General features: G+C 35.9%; 4 protein-coding genes across 15 annotated transcripts in view; 2 read left to right on the forward strand and 2 right to left on the reverse strand.

Annotated features, from left to right (window-relative positions):
• Positions 1-671: 671 nt before the first annotated feature.
• On the reverse strand, positions 672-2994 carry snrpd1 (small nuclear ribonucleoprotein D1 polypeptide). Its single transcript, XM_056243931.1, has 4 exons — positions 2841-2994; positions 2158-2234; positions 972-1163; positions 672-866 (listed from the first exon to the last, which is right to left on the reverse strand). Exons 1-4 carry the CDS (start codon positions 2852-2854, stop codon positions 790-792), a joined length of 360 nt encoding a protein of 119 aa, XP_056099906.1. The 5' UTR covers positions 2855-2994; the 3' UTR covers positions 672-789.
• A 329-nt stretch (positions 2995-3323) lies between these two features.
• clptm1l (CLPTM1 like) lies at positions 3324-14533 on the forward strand. The gene is made up of 17 exons (XM_056243940.1): positions 3324-3842; positions 4695-4789; positions 4939-5128; positions 8469-8617; positions 9749-9827; positions 9927-10044; positions 10903-10997; positions 11085-11169; positions 12002-12105; positions 12197-12262; positions 12364-12414; positions 12500-12582; positions 12671-12705; positions 12791-12846; positions 12940-12984; positions 13810-13925; positions 14009-14533. The coding sequence occupies exons 1-17, from the start codon at positions 3675-3677 to the stop codon at positions 14091-14093; spliced, it is 1620 nt and encodes a 539-aa protein (XP_056099915.1). The 5' UTR covers positions 3324-3674; the 3' UTR covers positions 14094-14533.
• Positions 14534-15013: 480 nt separating this feature from the next.
• rplp1 (ribosomal protein, large, P1) lies at positions 15014-17045 on the forward strand. Its single transcript, XM_056243933.1, has 4 exons — positions 15014-15228; positions 15881-15955; positions 16730-16841; positions 16929-17045. The coding sequence occupies exons 1-4, from the start codon at positions 15157-15159 to the stop codon at positions 17009-17011; spliced, it is 342 nt and encodes a 113-aa protein (XP_056099908.1). The 5' UTR covers positions 15014-15156; the 3' UTR covers positions 17012-17045.
• A 2710-nt stretch (positions 17046-19755) lies between these two features.
• The window catches only part of ptk2aa (protein tyrosine kinase 2aa), a 78380-nt gene continuing 76123 nt past the window's right edge, over positions 19756-22012 (reverse strand). For 8 of the 12 annotated variants that reach the window (XM_056243917.1, XM_056243911.1, XM_056243910.1 and 5 more), the window contains 2 exons: positions 21855-21935; positions 19757-20281 (listed from right to left, as the gene is read on the reverse strand). In XM_056243917.1, the coding sequence (XP_056099892.1) occupies positions 20069-20281; positions 21855-21935 (294 nt within the window). In that variant the 3' untranslated portion in view covers positions 19757-20068. Of the gene's footprint in view, positions 20282-21854; positions 21936-22012 lie in introns of all 12 variants that reach the window. The other 4 variants (XM_056243908.1, XM_056243909.1, XM_056243919.1 and 1 more) reach the window with 3 other exon arrangements.

The following is a 22012-nucleotide window of genomic DNA, read 5'->3' on the forward strand; positions in this document are numbered from 1 at the left end:
GAACAATTTTGTTCACTGTATTTGGTAAAAATACAATTAATGATAACTAACAAAGAATGATCATTTTGAACAACAAAACGCAAAAAGGTTTGAATCGACTCAGGAGAACTGCCCCCTGCGGCGTAACGACCACAATTTTCAAAATAAAAGTCCCACTCTTTCGCGCTAAAACTAGAAAGGTGTAAAAGCGACGTTTAGTAAATGTTGGGGTACATTAATTTTAAGCCAAAGAAATGTTTTACAAATGTAAAGACATTTTAAATTACAGTTTCCAGAAATATGAACATGAGAAAAGTGTCTTAGCTATAGAAAGCGTTTTATTAAAATTGTAACCACCTAACCCTTGTACTTCAAGTTCCCATGACCGGCACACTCAGGATAGGTGATGGTGAACGGAAAGGTTTTCAGTAGCAACTTCAACAAATACACTGAATAAACTGAACAGCAATTTAATTTAAGTCATGTTTAAACTCACTTTTTGAAAAAATATTACCAGACCCCAACACTAGCCATTATAAAAAAAATAATAAAAAAAGAACATTCTTCAGTACACAACTAGACAAGTTAAATGAAGCAGTTTATTGATAAGAATGTGGAAAAATAACCAGAATCATCACTGGCCTTGTATTAGCACAAACAGCTCAGCACTTAAACAAAAGACTCAAAACAGCTTTCAAAAGAAATGAATTTAATGTACAAAATGCAAACAAGTCAGAATCAAAATATTCTCCAAATAAAGAACAAAAAAATGCTGTACAAAGCGCACTAATGTACAGTGGCTTGAGATGTTCATCTCCTCGGCCCACCGCGACCACGTCCTCTTCCTCTGCCACGACCCCGTCCTCTTCCTCGACCGCGGCCAGCAACTGCAAGGAGGAGAAGAAAACAATTATACATTGTCATAGACAATAAATCAATCAATGCCTGATTTTCAAAGTCGGTCAGTTTAGATGATATTTTCCATAACTCACCAGCCTCTCTCTTCTTTGACTTGACTTTCGGCTCGATGTCGACCAGCAGCGTGTCCAGAGGAAGACTGTCCGGCAGGATGAAATAGCGGATGTTGTTGCCGCGGATGCTGAGGGACTCCAGCTGAGTGGGTTCTCTGTTTTTCAGGGTCATCTTCACAGCTTTGAGGTGAGTGTTCATACTGACATCCACACCTGTTCATACGATTCAAAGAGAAAGTGTAAAGCCATCGTTCAACTTAAAGTAATAGAACACTCAAAAATCTCCCATAATTTACCCTCACGCCATCCTAGATGTATGACATTCTTCTTTCAGATTAACAAAATCAGAGTTATATTAAAAGATATCCTGGCTATTCCCAGATTTAGAATGGCATTGAATAATCAATAGTTTTTAAAGCTCCAAAAAAGCACATCTATCCATCATAAAAATAATCCATACGACTCCAGTGGATTAATAAAGGCATTCTGAAGCAAAGCGATGCGTTTTGTGAGAAAAATATCCATAATTAAAACTTTATAAGCAATAATCACTGGCGTCCGGCAACGGCCGTACACGCGTTCAGAGTTTGAGAGTCGAGTCCAGGCGGAAGAGTGACCTTTGACCCCACGTATGACGTAGCTCCTCTTCTCTTATATCAAAAACCTCTTGACATTTTTCTTGTTTTAGACTCTGAATTCGTGACCAGTGTTTTGTCTGGCTCTATCCTCTGCACTTCTGTGTTTGTAAATTCTCTCCTGAGCTTACGCTACACCTATATTGTAGGTGGGGTCAGAGGTCATCCTTCCATCAGAACTTGACTCTCTCGTGAACGCGTGTACAGCCAGTGATTATAGCTTATAAAGTTTTAAATATGGATATTTGTCTTACAATAGCTTCCCTTCAGAAGGCCTTTATTAACCCACTGGAGTCGTATGCATTACTTTTATGATAGCTTCAAAAACTCAGGCTCTATTCACTCCCATTACAAAGCTGGGAAGAGCCGAGATATTATTTATTATAACCGTGTTCAGCTGAAAGAAGAAAGTCATATACACCTAGGATGAGTAAATTATGGGATCATTTTTATTTTTGGGTGAACTATCCCTTTAAGAATTCTTCTTAAACACAAATTTGAAGCAGATACCTTGAGACCAGTGTAATAACTAATATTTTGTCCCACTTAGCATTATTTTAAATCATAATTACCTGTAATGGTGCCATGAACCTGTGTGCCATTCTTCAGCTCAATGGTGACTGTTTCATGGCTCAGTTTCATCAAAAACCTGTGGGATTACAACCAAAAACAAAGACTGAAGCACATATTCATCATAACAACAAACAGATCTTACAGTAGTAACTTACTAACATCACATTTGAGGCATTTCGTCAAATTCACTAACGTGTATACAAAGAGTCTTCATTGTTTTATCATAATATTTGTAGGAAACTTGATTGCGTAATTGAACTTAGTTTAAACCTATGCACTTAATTGTATAATATTTGCATAATAATATGGAATATTTGTATTTAGCAGATTGCATCTGTAGTAAAAGCTACATCAAATGTTACTGGCGTTTAAAAATGGTTGTTTTTGTTGCTGCGTTTGTTAAATGTAAGGCCCAGCTCCTACAAACTAATGTCCCAAATGCATGATTTCATAAATCCAGGGATAAACCCACGACATGTAAATTAAACACACAGCTGCGTTTAAAACATACCAGTAATGGCAGAAATTCAAACAAACAAACACATTCATTCATTCCCGCCTGTTGAAGCTAACAGCTAACCAACAGCTACATAAAATCTGACGCCATCCATTCAATTATATTGCATGTCGTTGCAGATACTTTGTGGATATTGATTATATGAGACCTATAGAAGTTTATTACCTGACGAGTTTCATGCTGGCGGTGGACTTTGAGTGAAAATCCTCCACCGAAGTGAGAAAAAATTATAGCGCAAAACGACTAAAAAGCGTCGGACGCTACCAGAGCAATGAGAGGAATCACTTCCTGTGCGAAGCGGAAGCAGAACACTCGATGCAAGTGTTGCCACTACACTCCCACAATCAACAGAATATTTACACATAATAGAAAATACGTATAAAATCTTATTTATATGTAACTTTAATCGTAACTAATATATTATGTGAATAAAAATGAGGTTGAATATTATTTTATATTACATTTTTTATTATGATAATACATTTAAAAGTCTTTATATCAACGTCTGGATTATGGACCTCCGAATAAGTGTCGTAATAAATAGTTTTTAAAGGTTTTACCGAACTTACATTGTTTTTTTTTGGTCAAAACAGCAAAATTATTTGCGATTTAAATAGTTGAGTTGATCAAATCTGGCAACCCCGCAACAGGAAGTGAATCCCGGAAATGAGCGCTCATTGAAACATCACGTCAAAATTGAATCGAGGGATAAATTAAAGGAATTAAACGCGTGCGTTACATCATGAGGAATCGCCGATGACTTTACACGGGATTTCTGAGGATGCTGGAGTGAAACCCGGATCAAACTTCAGAATAACAGACTGCAGATGTTATAATGTGTGTGTTTAGAGTGACGTGTGTTAGTGGCAGTGCACCAGGACTGATTGACAGCTGATCTAATCCTGTTCTTCATCATTATTTCCCGTCCAAACAGCATGTTGATCAGCAGCATCTGCTCAGGTCTGTCCACTGAATCTGTGTGCTGGCATTGATGCAGTGATGATGTTTCCTAAAGCCTCGTTCACGAGCCTGATCGTGGGGGTGTTCCTCCTGTATGTGCTGCACACATGTTGGGTCATGTATGGGATTGTGTACACTAAACCCTGCGAAAACCCCAGAACTGACAGCTGTATCTCACCTTACCTGGCCGGCAAACCTCGACTGCAGGTGAGACTCTCATGCGCTGCTGTTATATGTGTGTATTTACAACTTATCTTATAAACAATGCATGTGAAACCACTGAAAACAGGCCTATGCAGGTCTTAATGGGTGGACATACTATATATCAAACGATGCGCACTAAAAAATAATAAATAACATAAATATTAATTCATGTAATATTAAATGTGAGAAAGGTGTTTTCAATCTTTTAGATGTCACGGACCCCCGATCATCTTCATTTTCAAAAATTGAATGTATATAGTTTCTCTGTCTAAAATTTGAATTGGGAAATATTTAGTTTCTATTAAGTTCATTATTAATTTTTTCTACTCATTATAGCACTGTACTGTTCGATGTTTTATATAATTTCTTTTCAATTTCATTTATCCATAATTTATTTGTCTTTTTATTTATATAGAAGTTAATTAAAGTTAGAAGTAAAATTTTAATATATATGTTTTTTATTTCTTTTTTAATCTAAAATGCATTTATTTATTTGATTAATATATATATTTTATAATTTATACATTTTATTTATTTATTTATCTATTTAAATATAATTTGTATTCATCTATTTAATTTATTTATTTATATTTAATTTATGTATTTTATTCTAATTCAATTTCTATTAATTTATTTATTTATTTTAATATGATCTTATTTATTTAATATAATTATAACCCTATTTATTTATTTAGATAATAATTTATTTATTTATTTGCATTTAATTTTTTCCCCATGGACTCCAGTTTGAAAATTAGCAGACATATATAATCAGCATTATACAGTACAAAATATATTTCCGTAAACAATAGGAATATATGCAATAACAGTGATATATTGTATGTGTTTCTTCAGCTCAGCGTCTACACTGCATTGAGACCGAACGCTGACGGAGGACACAGTCTGATCCACAGAGAGGAAGAGTTTGATGTGAACACCAGGTTTGAGAGGTACAGGAAAGCCATGGGATCTACAGTAGTAACTCATCACATCACTGTTACTCTGCATTGCTGTCCTGTAGGGCTTCATTTGTGTGCTTTCTGGACAACTATTGCTCACCAGATTGGCTTTCTCACAGTTATACTTCTGTCTTTTTAAGGTTAATTAACGTGTCTTTGCCGAAGAAGACACGCAAGAACGGCACGCTGTACGCTATGGTGTTTGTGCACCAGGCTGGAGTCACGCCATGGCAGGATCCGCATCAGGTGCATCTAGTCACGCAACTGACCACATACATGATGCCGAAGCCTCCCGAGATCAGCCTGATCACGGGACAGGACGACCCACAGGTGAGCTGCACCCCCAGCAAACATCCCAGCAAGCAATCTTCTGTTTAATAGCCGTCCAAACACAGCCCAGACGTCTAATAAAGCAAAAAGCCCCGCGAAGCCGTGATTTACAGTGGATTTAGCGTTGTTAGCTACGACGTTTAGTGCCTAAAACCCCCTTAGCTGTTCTAAATTCACTGTAAATCACGGCTTCAAGGGGTTTATTGCTTTTATAAAACGGTTACTCCTAAAAATATTCATTTTAATATTTATTTTATTCTTAAAATAAACACCAGCAACAAAAAATATAACGTTATATTGTAACACATTTATTCCTCCGCCAAGAAATGTAGTTCCGAAGAGGTTGCCAAGCAACACATGCAGCAACGAAGTGTGTGTGTGTAACACTAATGTAATGCGCTTACAGGTGTGTATGTGTGTGTAACACTAATGTAATGTGGTCACAGGTGTGTGTGTGTGTAACACTAATGTAATGTGGTCACAGGTGTGTGTGTGTGTGTAACACTAATGTAATGTGGTCACAGGTGTGTGTGTGTGTGTGTGTGTAACACTAATGTAATGCGGTCACAGGAGTGTGTGTGTGTAACACTAATGTAATGCGGTCACGGGAGTGTGTGTGTGTGTGTGTAACACTAATGTAATGCGGTCACAGGAGTGTGTGTGTGTGTAACACTAATGTAATGCGGTCACAGGTGTGTGTGTGTGTGTGTAACACTAATGTAATGCGGTCACAGGTGTGTGTGTGTGTGTAACACTAATGTAATGCGGTCACAGGAGTGTGTGTGTGTGTGTGTGTAACACTAATGTAATGTGGTCACAGGAGTGTGTGTGTGTGTGTGTAACACTAATGTAATGCGGTCACAGGTGTGTGTGTGTGTGTGTGTGTGTAACACTAATGTAATGCGGTCACAGGTGTGTGTGTGTGTGTGTGTAACACTAATGTAATGCGGTCACAGGTGTGTGTGTGTGTGTAACACTAATTTAATGCGGTCACAGGTGTGTGTTTGAGTCATTTACAACGGCTTTGAATGCGGCTCAACCAATCAGAATCAAGGAACGTAACTAGCGGTATCCGTTTTATAAAACAAGGAAAAATTTGGGTTGTCAGTGAAAGTCTAATAGCATCTGAATCATAGCCCAAGAATATGTGCTTTCCACCCTCATATCCCCCTGAGACGAGAGATTTATGTATTTTTTGTCTGGAAAAAATCCTCCGATGACGCAAAAATCGTCATTTTGCGTCATCGGAGGATTTTTTGTCCAGAGGCTAAAGACTACAGCCAGTAGTAGGGGCTGTCCCGCATGCTCTCAACCCGCCCATAGAGGGTGGGATCTCACTCACAGAATGTACACATAGTGTCAGACAACTTTTTTTGGAAGCTAAGCTAAGCTAGCAGGCTCTTGTTCTGTGGAGAAAGCTGAGTAGTAGGGGCAGGGCCGTAGCTAGAGGATTCGGGGCCCCCTGAAAAAATATTGATGTGGGCCCCCACCACCCTCCACCAATATCATATACTGTACAATAGATGAACATGGAGGCCCACATAACAGAAGATGGTGATGTTGTTGTAAAACCTTTATTTTAAAAGTTAAATGTTTATATAAAAATTACAACTAATAAAAAAGCAAGAAATTGTTAAATAATAATAAAACCAATTTTTAAAAAGTAATATTTTTTTCCCCATCAGTCTGTTATAATTCATAAATCAAAAAGTAAACATTTAGAAATTGACAAGAATGCAGTCTAATTCAAAAAATAAAACCATTCATTGTCTTATTTTTTAATAAAGATAATATGGAACTGGTAATATTATTAAATAAAGCGAATACATTTATTCATCCAAGTGCAGTGTGTTGTATTCGTGTTTTCTCTATGTTTTAAATATCATCAGCCGGCAGGTCAGATGCATAATGCAATGCGTCGTGACTCGTGTAATTTTTTTAAAACTCTAGTTACAATAGTGTAAAAAGACAGGAATTTAGACCACGTAATCATTCGGTCGATTGCGGCGCGCAACGATAATAAAAAATGACTGTACACGACAGACTTTAGACGGAAGTTTTCTAATTCCCAGAGAAATAACAATATTACCGGGCTTTAAGAACGTCTTGATCGACTGGGATACAACCACTCTCCTTGCCTCCCTCTCCGTCTTTTCCTGGCATTTCTGGTTCCCTGATTTATGTTTCCTTTTCCCCGACATTTTTCAGTCAGTCAGTCTCCTGCTCTTCCACCAAGTTCATCATTAACTTCAGGTTCTGCCGCCTCAACTCTGATTGGTTCTGTTCACGAGCTGGGGCGGGACTTACAATTTTATTGGGTCCATCTGATGTTTGTCACTGACTCTGACTGAATAATTAATAAATACTTTAGGTCGGACTAAACCATTTTTATGGAGGTAAGAGAAGCAGATATTTGGAAAAATATTTAACCAAATTGCACGTTTTTGTGGTTTTCATTTAAATCTCAGGCATACAACTAATATAAATATTAGAATTATTCATACTACAGGGGCCTAAATAGTATAACTGCTGGATTTTTTGGGGCCCCCTGGGCAGCGGGGGCCCCTATAATTGTCACCACCTTTCACCCCACTAGCGACGGCCCTGAGTAGGGGTTACCATCCTCTTTTTCCCGGACATGTCCGGCCGTCGATGTCCGGGATTCAGCTTTTGCTTTCTGCAGTCGCCATTCATTGTTTACATGCACACCTTTTGTTTCAATCTAACTGAATTCATTCCGATTGGTGAATCTGAATGTAGTGTTTACATGAGCGCTAAACAAGTGATCGGTTGATGTGCGTTTTAACATTGCTAAGAAGACCAGTGCGTCTCACAGGTGTCGCTCATCAGTAATCACGCCACCGGCCTCGTGCCGTTCTCCCGCGGCCCTCACTCGTCCTGCTCGCCACAGTAAACATGATGAATGGCGACTGTAGAACGCAAAAGCCGAATCCCGGACATTTTGGGCGATCTCGAAACACATTTTCGGCGGCAGACTCATCACAGAGACTCACTAGTAGCCTAGACTTGTTGTTTAACTACTGCACTTTGTTACCGGTAGGCGTGGCCTCCTAGGGCAGTGAAGCAAGTGCATTCTGGGAGTTGTTGTCTTTCATCCACATAAGCCAAAAATACATTTTCTGGCTTTTCTCAGTCTAGAAAGCTCCAAATTCAAAAATAATTTCACATTTCTTCTACATAAATGACCCATTTTAAATACACATTCATCTTTCCAGAGGTGAAGTATCCCTTTAAACGCAAAATTGCTTGCTGGGTCACTTCTTGATCCTGAACAAAGAGCTGTGTTTGCATTATATCAATGAATCCGATTGCTATCCAGAGTCCGGATCAGCAAAAGCAGAGCAGCGAGTCGGATCCGGAGCGGCCCGTCTCTCACTGGCGCTCTCGTCTGACGCTGAACGTCGTGTCCGAAAACTTCCAGTTTGATCGAGAGGCTCTTCCTGGAGACGTGCACCGCTACATGAGAGTGTGAGTTCTTCATATCATACACATCCAGCGGCTCTTTCACGATACAACAACACGCCGTGAGAGAGTTGCCAGGTGTTACAGGGATTTTACCACGTCAAATTTATTGCAATTTCCCTTTTTAAAGCTCAGATTAAAACTGATCAGTTTATAATAGCTTTAAGTGATTTGATTTGTTGATTTTATGTTTGATCTGTATGTCTGTGTTTGCATACATAGCTTTGTATTTTACTGATTTACTTTAATGTTGTACGGTGTCCTTGAAAGGTGCCTATAAATAGAAGGTATTGTTATTATAGCGCTTTTCACAAAACACACACTTCCAAAGCAGCTTTACAGAAAGTCATGATGTTAATGTTTATAATATATTAATATCTTCATGCCTTGTATGGTCAAATTTAGCACATAAGAGCCGGATGATCATATGGTTACATTTTGCGACGTTACAAGCAATCAAGCATTTGAGATTTGCTATATACTATATATCGCTCTATGCAAGTGTAGTGTATGTGTGTGGATAAACTTTGACATACTTATAGTATATCCAACTTTATATAAAGATCTGGATGATGATATAATTACATTTTGCAACGATATAAAAAAAATCAGGAAACTTAAATTTGCTAAAGTGTTGTATGTACAGGTGAAACTCGAAAATCGTGCAAAAGTTCAGTATTTATTTCAGTAATTCAACTTAAAAGCTGAAACTAATATATTATATAGACTCATTACATGCAAAGTGAGTTATTTCATGCCTTTATTTGTTATAATTTTGATGATTATGGCTTACAGCTTATGAAAACCTTTTTACAATATTCCAATTTTGAATTTGGGGTTTTCATAAGCTGTAAGCCGTAATCATCGCATTTATAACAAATAAAGGCTTGAAATATCTCACTTTGCATGTAATGAGTCTATATAATATATTAGTTTCAGCTTTTAAGTTGAATTACTGAAATAAATGAACTTTTGCACGATATTCAAATTTTTTGAGTTTCACCTGTATGAGGATAAAGTTAGATATAATATATATGTAACTTTTATACATAGAGATGTGTGATTATACAGGTTTTGGGATGATAAATCTCATATCTCAAGATTTTGGTCATGATTTTCATGTGTTTCTGTCCTCAGGTATCAGAACGGCAGGAAGATGATTTACCTGCCGCTGCTGTTTGTGGACGAGCTCAGTAACCGAGTGAAGGATCTGATGGTACTGCGTCTTTAATTCTCTACATTACCCAGCTGTCTTCTCTTATCTCCTGTAGTGAACGTGTGTGTGTGTGTGTGTGTGTGTGACTGTTTACTGCAGGAAATCAACAGCAGCTCCACTGAACTGCCTCTGACCATCTCGTACGACTCCATCGCTCTGGGGAAACTGCGCTTCTGGATACACATGCAGGACGCCGTCTTTTCACTGCAACAGTTCGGTAAGGAAAAATATCCCTGGGACTTGAATTACCCATGTGTTCACTGCAACACATGGGTAATTTAAGCAATAAGCCATGCAAGGCTGTGTTAAAGGGAATTTATCAAAGTTAAATGGTTTGATGTGAAATTAAGGGCCACAATGTTTTAAAAAAAAAGAATAGGGTTATTAAAATGATTATAAGCATTTTAATAACCCTATTAATTTTTAATTTTTTTAATCATTTTGGCCCTTAATTTCACGTAAAACCATTTAAACCTTGATAAATTCCCTGTAAATAGAGACATACTTATATACATGCAAAAAAAATATTTATTTTGTTATTAAACTCTTATTAAAATTAAATGGTTTGATGTGAAATTAAGGGCCACAATGATTTTTTTAAAAATGATTTTTAATAGGGTTTTTAAACTGCTTATATTTATATGTATGAACACACATACTTACACATGCAAAAAAAAAATGTAATAGGGTTGATATATGCATATATATATATATATATAAGCATTTTAATAAGTATTATTAAACAAGATGTACAGAAACTTGTTAAATTTCTGAGAACAATTATTTTATACTATATTTATTCAAAAATGTAGTATGCAAAAATTCAAACATAAAAAAAACCTGATTAATTGCGTGGCCTTAAGTGGTTTATTACTTCATAAAATATGTGAAATATCAAAAGCAATATCAAATGTAGTGAATCAAATGTATTAATAATAATATTATTCATTTAGATAATTTATATGTCCATCATGTCATATAATTTATTTATCTGACTGATAAACACTTTAATTATGTAAAATCACATTAATATTGGAAATAAAAGTCCCAGGGATATTTTTCCTTTGTATTTTAGGCTTCACTGAAAAGGATGCGGATGAAATCAAGGGAATATTTGTGGACACTAACCTGTATTTCCTCGCCCTCACCTTCTTTGTGGCCGCTTTCCATGTAAGATCATGTGATTTACACCGATCATATCGTCTTAATCGAGTCTGAGCGGGTTCATATTTCATACATTACTGTGTTTCTGTCCAGCTTTTGTTTGACTTCCTGGCATTCAAAAATGACATCAGTTTCTGGAAGCACAAGAAGAGCATGGTGGGAATGTCGAGCAAAGCCGGTTTGTGAACTAGAACCCTCCTTTCACACGAATACATGCAAAGTGTTGTTGAGGAAGTGAAAGGCTGTTTATTTTTCTGTTATCTTGTCAAAGTTAAATTTAAGTGGTAAAATTCACCTGAAATATGTATATTATACATAATAACTATACAAATTTGTATCAATTATTGTATTTATATATAATTTTAACAAAAATGATTTTAATAAAAATAATTTTAATAAAAAAATATACCGGTATATAATATATATACATATTATGTATATTTTTATTAATATAATAATCACTATCATATTGTCCTCAAAGTATATACAGTTTTTAGATATGGCTTTTAATTTTGTAATAATTTACATTCTTAAATAATTGTTTTAATTATTTAATAATTAAGTTTTTTTAATAATGTATTTGTTTATTTAAATAATTGTTACATTTTATTTTTACTCAAATGTCATAAATAATCATATATACAGTATAATGTAATATATATATATATATATATATATATATATATATATATATAAATAAATAAAATAAAAATACATATTTAAAATATGAATAATAATATAATAATTAAGATAAATATAAATATTTTATTAATATAAATTAATGTAATATTAACATTTATTAAATTATCCTCAAGGTATATACAGTTTCATTTTTTATTTTATTTTTTTTATTTTATAGGTATTCATAAATGTGTATAATAATCAGACATGGTTTGCATCGGTTATCACAGCATGGCCGCGATCGCTCAGTGAGTTTGTTAGCATGTATCAGACTGTTGGATGTGTGCGCCTGTGCTGATGTGAGGTGTGTGTGTGTGTGTGTGTGTCAGTGCTGTGGAGGTGTTTCAGCACTATCGTGATCTTCCTGTATCTGCTGGACGAGCAGACGAGTCTCCTGGTCCTGATTCCCGCTGGGGTCGGCTCTCTGATAGAGGTACAGTCAGTCTCACTCCTGTTTTCGTGCTTTTTACTGCAGATTTCTTTCAATCTACTTGACACAAATTATGTTTGTATATTAATTTCAGGTGTGGAAAGTGAAAAAGGCTTTTAAAATCCACGTCATATGGAGGGGCTTGACTCCCACATTCCTGGTAAACCGTTATGGTTTCTCTTCTTTATTGCTCTGAATGGTCTTGTTACTAAAAGCAGTGATGATTCTCTAACTGTGAATTGTTCCCGATGTGTCCTTCAGTTTGGGAAACAGGACGAATCTGAGAAACGAACAGGGGAATATGACACACTGGTGAGCACAAGCTCCAGAACGCAGTCTTATGATTATGTGCTGATAAATCTCAGTATGGCACGTTTGAATCTGGTTTGTCCCTCAGGCGATGAAGTACCTGTCCTATCTGCTGTATCCTCTGTGCCTCGGCGGCGCCGGCTACGCTCTCGTCTTCGTCAAGTACAAAAGGTGAAGAGTCACATTTGCTAAAACATGTTATGCTGAAAAAGTTATTTGAGGTGCACAACTGATTAATATTTGATGTGTTTGCACACAGCTGGTACTCCTGGATTATTAACAGTTTAGTCAACGGTAAGTGGCATTTTGTAGCTTTATTCGACTGATTTAGTGATTTAGAAACATTAAAGATGGAAATGTAATTGTTGTTGTCGTTCAGGAGTGTACGCCTTCGGATTCCTCTTTATGCTGCCTCAACTCTTTGTAAATTACAAGGTTTGTTGAGTCTAAAATACCTCGTCCATTCAGAGTCATGAAATGATGCTTGATTCATGTTTGGGTTTGTAATCAATGCATTTGTGTTCACAGATGAAATCAGTCGCTCATCTGCCCTGGAAAGCCTTTATGTACAAGGTGAGACGATCGTTCGCAGTGAACCTCTCTCATGCTGTTTGCATTTATAATGCATGATATATAAGAGACAATATTGTTTTGGCAGATATTAGTGCTTTTAAAACCCCCTTAAACTATATCGTATAAAAACTGGCAGTATGAAAAAACTGAAAACTAAATACCTGTTGTTTTCTATGTAACAATTTTCCATATTTTATATGATTGTACATTATTTTAAATATAAATATATATATAAAACTAAACAAAATGCAATCTATTTTATAAATACCTGTTGTTTTCTGTGTAACAATTTCCATATTTTATATGATTGTACATTATTTTAAATATGTATATTATGTGTATATATATATATATATATATATATAACCTAAACAAAATGCAATATATTTTATAATTTATAAAAAAAAATCATGATACTGAGTACACATTACTTTCATTGTTTTTCTCTTATTTTGTGAAATTTTAATTTAAGTGGTTAAATTGTCCTCATTTTGTATATAATAATTATTAATAAATTATTTTATATAAGTTATATATAATTATATATCTATAAAATAGTGTCTCTGATATATATATATATATATATAATATATATATGATATTTATAAAAAATCTTAATATAATGTATTAAATTATCCTCAAAGTATATTCAGTTTCAGATAAAATCTATCAATTTAATAAACCAATTTATCATATACATTTTTAAGATTAAAAAATGTATTATTGACTGATATTGACTAACAACTAAAGCTCATTGTCTGTTTGGAGGTTTTAGTTAACTGAGTTTGAGTTTTCTTATAATCTGACACTTGTTTTTCTCCCCAGGCTTTTAACACGTTTATCGATGACGTGTTTGCGTTCGTCATCACCATGCCCACGTCACACCGGCTGGCGTGTTTCAGAGATGACGTGGTGTTCCTCGTGTACCTGTATCAGAGATGGTGAGGATCCTGATAGTGTGACGTTGATGTTGAACTGGCTTTGCACTCGTACGGATGATGCAGGAGATGTTGATGTTTTTCAGGCTCTATCCAGTGGACAAAACCAGAGTGAACGAGTACGGCGTGTCTTACGATGAAGAGCCCAAAGGAAAATCCCATAAAGATTGACATCGGCACAACAGGACAGCTCGGCATTATCATGAGATCAGACATCCGATTCAAAACCGAAGGACAACACTGCATTTGTCTATTTGAGCTCAGTTTTGCTGAAGTAAACAGAGGATTTTGAGCAGAGACTCTCTGTCGGAGCGTCTTTCACAGTTCAAACGGTTGCTATATATTGAGTTATAGGTTAAGAAGTAAAACTATGAAAAGCTTGTGTAAATTTACAGAATGTATTTTGATGGGACCTTGAATTCAGTCTCAAAAAGTGTTTTGTAATTAAGACCACATCACAAGGGTGCCAAAAGACCAGAGTTTCAGATTAATTATCTGTTTTGTTTCCGAATATGAATTAATTTGAGTAACATGACTGTTGTTTGTGTGTTGAGAGAGTATGATGTATGTTTGTCTTTGCGTTCCATTCCAATAAAAGTGTTTCTGTGATTCGACTGCTTAATTACAGAGACTTTATTAAACAAATCATGCCTTCCACTGCCTTTATTCCTGCATGTAGTTTTTTATGTTACTTGTCCATGATGACAGTTCAGCAGTAACTGACATATTATTACCACTACTGAACCAACTGTGTGTTAATAAATATAAACAAATACATAAAAAAAACGAATAAAAAAGTACTATGGTTTACCATGTTTCTACATGGAATACTTTGAAGTACAATGTAAATACCATGTACATTTTATTTATCATGTAAATAAATAAAAAAAACGAACATTTTTATTTTATGTTTAACTTCTTACATTTTTCCAGTTATATTTAAATGTTATATCTAATAAATACAACGCTCTTATGACCACGCGGATGTCAAAAATAACTGGCAGAACAAACGGACCAATCACATCCTCTCCTCACTGAGTTAGTCCCGCCCACTGAAGTGACGCATAATACTATATAAACCTTCGCCCCGCCCCCTTTCGGCCCTTTCCGTTCACTGACATCGCTGTGTTTGAGGTGCTCGGTTCTTCGCTCGAAGCTAAGGCCTTTGAATCCGGCGACTAGCACCGTCAAATTTAGGCATCCACGTCTGAAACCTTAACCTGCTGAAAGAACAATGGCATCTGTATCCGAGCTGGCCTGTATTTACTCCGCTCTCATCCTCCATGATGATGAAGTGACCGTAACGGTGAGTGTGAGGGGTTTCAGCGCGCGCAGACGGCGCGACATGGACATCCGGGACTCTTGACACTCTCTGTGTACATAATGACGCTCATACATTAGTGATTTTCAGAGATTTACATTTGTATATAGGTTAGTTTGTTACTGCACATAGTCAGTGTGTTATTATTAGAACCTAAATAGTGTGTGAAAACAGTCTGAACGCTTTGTGGGAAACTAGTAACTACACAAGACGCGCGCGCTTTTTCTGTTTTAAAATTGACCACTTTTTTTTACACCATTATTCAGGACAACTTAAGTGATTTACTCTTTTAAGTCGTAAAATGTGCGATTGTGACGGTAATTCTACAGTACAGAGTATTACCACTTGATATTCCTGTAACGTTAACGTTACCATGCTAATCACAACACTACTATAGTAACGTTAAGTGACATAATGACCATGTGTTGACCAAATACGTTGATTACAACATTTATATTATGGTATTTACATCTTACTCTAGGAAGAATACAGTTGTATCACATGATCACACTGTACCGTGGTACTACCATGTGTTTTTCTTTTTGACAGTACTGATACCATCACTGTAAGTTACTATTGTGCTGCATCCAAATGAAAGCATGAACTAATGTGTGTTCTTGATCTGTGTGTTTTACAGGAGGACAAGCTCAATGCCCTGATCAAGGCGGCCGGTGTGAACATTGAGCCCTTCTGGCCTGGTCTCTTCGCTAAGGTGAGTTTATTTCTCAGCCATTGCATCTATAAGATCCATCTAAGAGATTGGAAATGATTAAATATGGATGTTTGGGAAACATTGTCCCTACAATTATCAAGTCGGCTCTACAGAGGATCTTAGCATTGTTATTTAAGTAGTGCATCTTGATTTGAAGTGTTGATGTGTTAGTAGTGCACCTGTTGGAGTGTAAGTGTGATGTAATTTCCTAAGTGTTGATTTATAAAGGGATAGTTAACCCAAAAATGAAAATTAGCCCATGATTTACTCACTCTGAAGCCATCCTAGGTGTGTATGACATTTTTCTTTCAGACAGAGTTATATTAAATGTCCTCCTAGCTCTTACAAGCTCTGTGAGTCGATGGGTATATTTTTTTGGAAGTCCGTCAAAGCGCATCTATCCATCCGTGATTAAAGTCCTCGACACGGCTCTGGGGAGGTTAATAAAGGCATTCTGACGTGAAGCTTCTGAAAAATATCGACTAAAATAACTAGCAGACGGCCGTACGCTAAAAGAGTAACCCTTGAACTTGACGCACAACGTAATGACGAGCGCGAGGCGTCAAAGCTCACGCTACTCCTACATCTACATCAGGGTTACTCTTGTGGCATAAGTCGACTTGCGTACGGCCATATAACGTCTGAAAGAATAATGTCATACACACCTAGGATGTCTTCAGGGTGAGTAAATCATGGGCTAATTGTCATTTTTGGGTGAACTGTGGCTTTCAGTAGTGCACCTGTTGGAGTGTAAGTGTGATGTTGTGTGTTCAGGCTCTGGCCAGTGTTGACATCGGGAGTCTGATCTGTAATGTTGGAGCCGGTGGAGGAGCCGCTCCTGCCGCTGCCGCTGGTGTTGCTGCCGCTCCTGCAGGAGACGCTCCAGGTAACACACACACACACTCATTCAGACGCTTCACACCTGCATCTGATCTCATTCACACTCTCAACCTCTCTTCTGTTTGCATTACAGCCAAGGTGGAAGAGAAGAAAGAGGAGAAGAAAGACGAGTCTGAGGAGTCTGATGACGACATGGGCTTCGGTCTTTTCGACTAAAGCAGTTTTTAATAAAAAAAATTGAAACTGTAAATGCTGTTTGTGGTCTAGTTCTAGTTAATCAAAGCGTTCACTAGTAAGAGAGAATTTAAGTCATTTAGATTCACTTTCTTTCCGATAGTTCTTAAAACAGTTAAAATGCTAATATAAACGGTTTTAAAATAAAGTTAAGGCATTTATTGGGTAATGCTACAATAAGGCTTCATTTAATAACATGAACTAATAATGAAATAAATTCTAAAGAATTTGTTAATTTCAACATTTATTAGTGCATTACTAACATGGTATCTTGATATTTAATTGTCCTGAGCTGACATGAACAGTTTTTATAAATGGCAACAGATTAGTAAATACTGTATCAAATATACTGTTCATTTTTAATATTCGTGCATTAACTAGTGGAGTCTTATTGTAAAGTGTTGCTGTTCTCGGCTGTGCTGCATCTGTTGCTTTACATGGAGGAAACTCCCATTCCTGTCGCCTTTTCTGTTGAAATGAAAGTATTTTATAGGGAACATACATGTACATTAACCAGAAATCAGAGTTTTTACACCTATGTCATTGTCCAGTGCTTTCAGCATTGTGTGTGTAAGTTTGGGGGCTTAGATATGCGAGTAATGCCACCTAAAATAACTAATACAGCTTAAGAACATATATAATTTGTTAATCCAACCAAATTTAAAGTTATTAAGGCTTCAGCCAGTGCAAAAAGGTAACTACATTACTGTCCTACTTTTTTTCTTTTAACGACTGGTCAGGAATCAAGACACTAATTATAGTGTTAAACATGTCCCTATGATATAATGCTTAGTTTTTTTGTTAAATATATATTTAAATTATTTCATAAGCCCTTAATATTATATTTCCTAACATTTCCTTTGTATCAGATGCTTTTATCCAAAGCATGTTCAGGAGTTTTGGTTTCAGACAATCATTTTCCTTTCCAAACATGGCTCAAATTGTTCATTTTCATAGAGTAATAAATTCAACAACTATAATGGAATAATTTTAAAACCCAATCATTACCAGTTCAGCCTTTAAATACGAACCCAAAAAAGTTCAATCAAAAGGAATACGAGTCGAGCAGAGATAAGAGCAAGATACATACAGCTAAAGATAATGATAACATTTTATTAGTTAAAAGATCTGTACAGTTGCTTCTTCCTGAGAATAATTTATACCAATGACAACATGGATTTCACGATTGTTCTGTACACAAAAGTCCAAACTCAACGGGGTCGCTTCAACCCTAGTGTAGTAAAAAATAACATGATTTTACAGAATAAAAGTCCTTGGAAATGAAATCAGAAGGCAGCTTTGATTATATCAATTTACCATTATGTGCTTCAAGTGACTGATATGTGACTAATATATTCGCTTCTGTCCCTGACGTGATGTATTATGCTCACGTCAGGACGCCTTGATTTTCCTTCTTAGTCGAGCAGTTTCATACAACAGCTTTGATTCCTTTAAAAAAAATATGACTGGTTTGGCTTTAGAGTCACGGTGAGTTTTGCACACGAAGCCCTGAGTTTCTCAGAGGATGTTGTTGAGCACGAGCCCTCGATGCGCCTCCATTACTGACGTCCGACGCCAGCTATAGAGATCCTGAGCCCCGCCCCTCCGCTTCCGGCTCATGGGACCTTATTTCGGGAAAAATATGTATGGTAGTCAATGGCGAGAGACAACTTATCTTTTTATTCCGTCTGAACTGTGCCCTGAATTACACACATGATGTTTGTCAATTTAAAAGATCATTATGAAATTCAAGAAAGTCGCAGTTTGTCATAAAACAGAAGAGTAACATTTAGTTTTATGTGAAAATCGCTCAATGAACTACATCTCCCGGGAAGCGAAACAACGAGCGAGATCCGCTGCTCGTGTGTGTGCAGTCTGGTACAAAACACTCCGGCATGACGTTACGATTATAACGCAAGACTATAGAAGCAATGACAGACGTTAGCTTCAGTAAAGTTAGCTTCAGTAAAGTTAGCTTCAGTAAAGTTAGCTTCAGTAAAGTTAAGCTTCAGTAAAGTTAGCTTCAGTAAAGTTAGCTTCAGTAAAGTTAAGCTTCAGTAAAGTTAGCTTCAGTAAAGCTAGCTTCAGTAACGTTAGCTTCAGTAAAGTTAGCTTCAGTAACGTTAGCTTCAGTAAAGTTAGCTTCCGTAATGTTAGCTTCAGTAAAGTTCGCTTCAGTAAAGTTAACTTCAGTAAAGTTCGCTTCGGTATAGTTAGCTTCAGTAACGTTAGCTTCAGTAAAGCTAGCTTCAATAATGTTAGCTTCAATTAAAGTTCGCTTCAGTAAAGTTAGCTTCAGTAAAGTTCGCTTCAGTAAAGTTAGCTTCAGTAACGTTAGCTTCAGTTTCAGTAAAGTTAGCTTCAGTAAAGTTAGCTTCAGTAAAGTTAGCTTCAGTAACGTTAGCTTCAGTTTCAGTAAAGTTAGCTTCAGTAAAGTTAGCTTCAGTAAAGTTAGCTTCAGTAAAGTTAGCTTCAGTAAAGTTAGCTTCAGTAAAGTTAGCTTCATTCATTGAGAGGAAATGTGCGCCTTTGGGGTTTGTAGTCTTTGTAATTACGTATTTTCACAGTCTTATACCTCAACAGTTTTACATCAAACTGCGACTTTCTTGACTTTAAATTGTATCTTTTAAATTGACAAACATCATATGTGTAATTCAGGGCACAATTCAAACGAGATCAAAATATTTGTTGTCTCTCGCCATTGACTACCATACAATATTTTTCCGAAATATGGTTGGTCGACCGGAAGGGGAGGGGCTTAGGCTCTCTATGCACAGGACAATGAGTTGATAAGCCTTTGGGTTATTGGAGAGCCTCGGCTCAGAGTTCCAGTTGCAGGTTTGAGTAAGACCGACTTCATTTCTGGATACAAAATAAAACGAACATGACGCTTCTAACGGTTATAAAACAAAAATATGTTCTGCAATATCCTCTCCTGGTGAAAATCTCTAGTAAAAATGTTTATGTAGCTTCTGTCTTGTAACGTTTAAAGCAGTTTTTTGCGCCGTGTTCCTCTGATGATCCGGTCATGTGGAGGAACTAGAGCGGCCTGTTGAGCGCCAGCATCTTCAGCCGCGCCTGGTCGATGACGTCCAGCAGGTTCTTGGCGTCGACGGCTAGTGCGTGAGCCGCGGTTAGCATCTGCTTCTTGTAGTCTTGCTGTAGACTGGTCAACACGTACTGTTGCGCCAGACGCATCTTACTGATCAGCTCAGCCAGGTCAGAGTTCAGCAGCTTCTGGGCCATCTCGATCTGAGCCAACACACACACACACACACACACACACAGTCAAGTCATCTTTATAAATATAGCGCTTTTACCAATATAGATTGTTTCAAAGCAGCTTTACAGTGATAATAGGAAATTACAGTAAGGCTAGAGTGAGTGTTCAGCTGTTAACAAATTAAGACCAAATATTAGTCATTTTACAGTTGTACTGTAAAATTGGTAACGCTTTACAATAAGGTTCATTAGTTAACAACATTAGTCAGCATTAACTAAAAATGACCTGCACTTCTACAGCATTTATTAATCTTAGTTGATGTTAATTTTGACATTTACTAATACTTTATTACAATCTTGTTAACATTAATTAATGCATGAACAAACAATGAACAGCTTTATTTTTATTAACTAACATTAACAAAGATTTAAAAATACAGTAACAAATGTACTGCTCATGGTTAGTTCATGTTAGTTAATACATTAACTAATACTAACTAATGAACCTTATTGTAAAGTGTAACAGTAAGATTAAACTATTATATTTTTGGTCACACTTTAGATTAGCGTCCAATTCTCACTATTAATTTGACTTTTGCCTCAATAAACTCCTAATAACGGCTTATTAATAGTTAGTAAGGTTAGTTAGTAGTTGTTAAGTTTAGGTATTGGGTGATTTAGGGATGTAGAATATGATCATGCAGAATAAGGCATTAATATGTGCTTTATAAGTATTAATAAACAGCCAATATCCTAGTAATATGCATGCTAGTTAATAGTGAGAATTGGACCCTAAACTAAAGTGTTACCATATTTTTCTATACAACAATTATTATTACTATTACATACTTGATTTTACAGTGAAATATTACAGTAGTAATATTTCTTATTTTTCTTAATATTTGTATTTAGTAATAAGTATAATAATAATTAGTATTATTAAATACTAATTATTACAACAATTTTGCACAAACCTGGAGTTTTTTTAGTCACAATTTGAATAAAAAACAAAAACATAATTATGTTTATTATTATAAGTGTTTATCTTTTTATTTTATTGTTATTAATATTTTAAACAGCATGCTAACATTTATTTGATTGTTATTGTATGTACTTTACTAAATGTATTCTTTTTTTATTCGTTTTAATTTGGCATGTTTATGATTTAATTAATTACAAGTAATATAATTGTAAGTGATATATAAATAAAATGATCAGAATAAAATGTGAATCATTATTATAATTGATAATTCACAATAAATATATACTGCAAAAACATTATGAATAGTATGTAAGGCTGCAACCAATAAATATTTTTTATAACACAATAATCTTACCATTGATTAACACCATCTAACATCATTTTAATTAATAATTAATTAATATATAATGCATATTAAATAAATATTAAAATAATTAATGCAAAGCAAAAACTTCAATTATTATTTTAAAATGTATTAATTATTGTTGGCCCTAGTAGTGTAGTAAAACACTATTCTTTAAAAAGAATTAAAAAATAAATGATTAATATTACTAAAAACACTGTATGCTCGACCAGCATGTCCACTCAAGAGAAGTGTGTGTGGATCAGTGTGTTGCTCACCTCTCTGTGTGTGCTGGCCGGTAACACCGGGATCGTCTCGTCCACCGTCGCGAGTAACGTCCTGAGCGCCAGTCCAACATCCTGAGGAAACACCAGAGGAGCTCATCACACACACACACACTCCAGACAGTGAGATTATCCCAGCAGTACCAGTGTCC

The sequence above is a fragment of the Rhinichthys klamathensis genome, unplaced genomic scaffold (genome assembly GCF_029890125.1).
Source record: "Rhinichthys klamathensis goyatoka isolate OS25496 unplaced genomic scaffold, OSU_Roscu_1.1 h1tg000868l_1, whole genome shotgun sequence".
Lineage (NCBI taxonomy): Eukaryota > Metazoa > Chordata > Actinopteri > Cypriniformes > Leuciscidae > Rhinichthys > Rhinichthys klamathensis.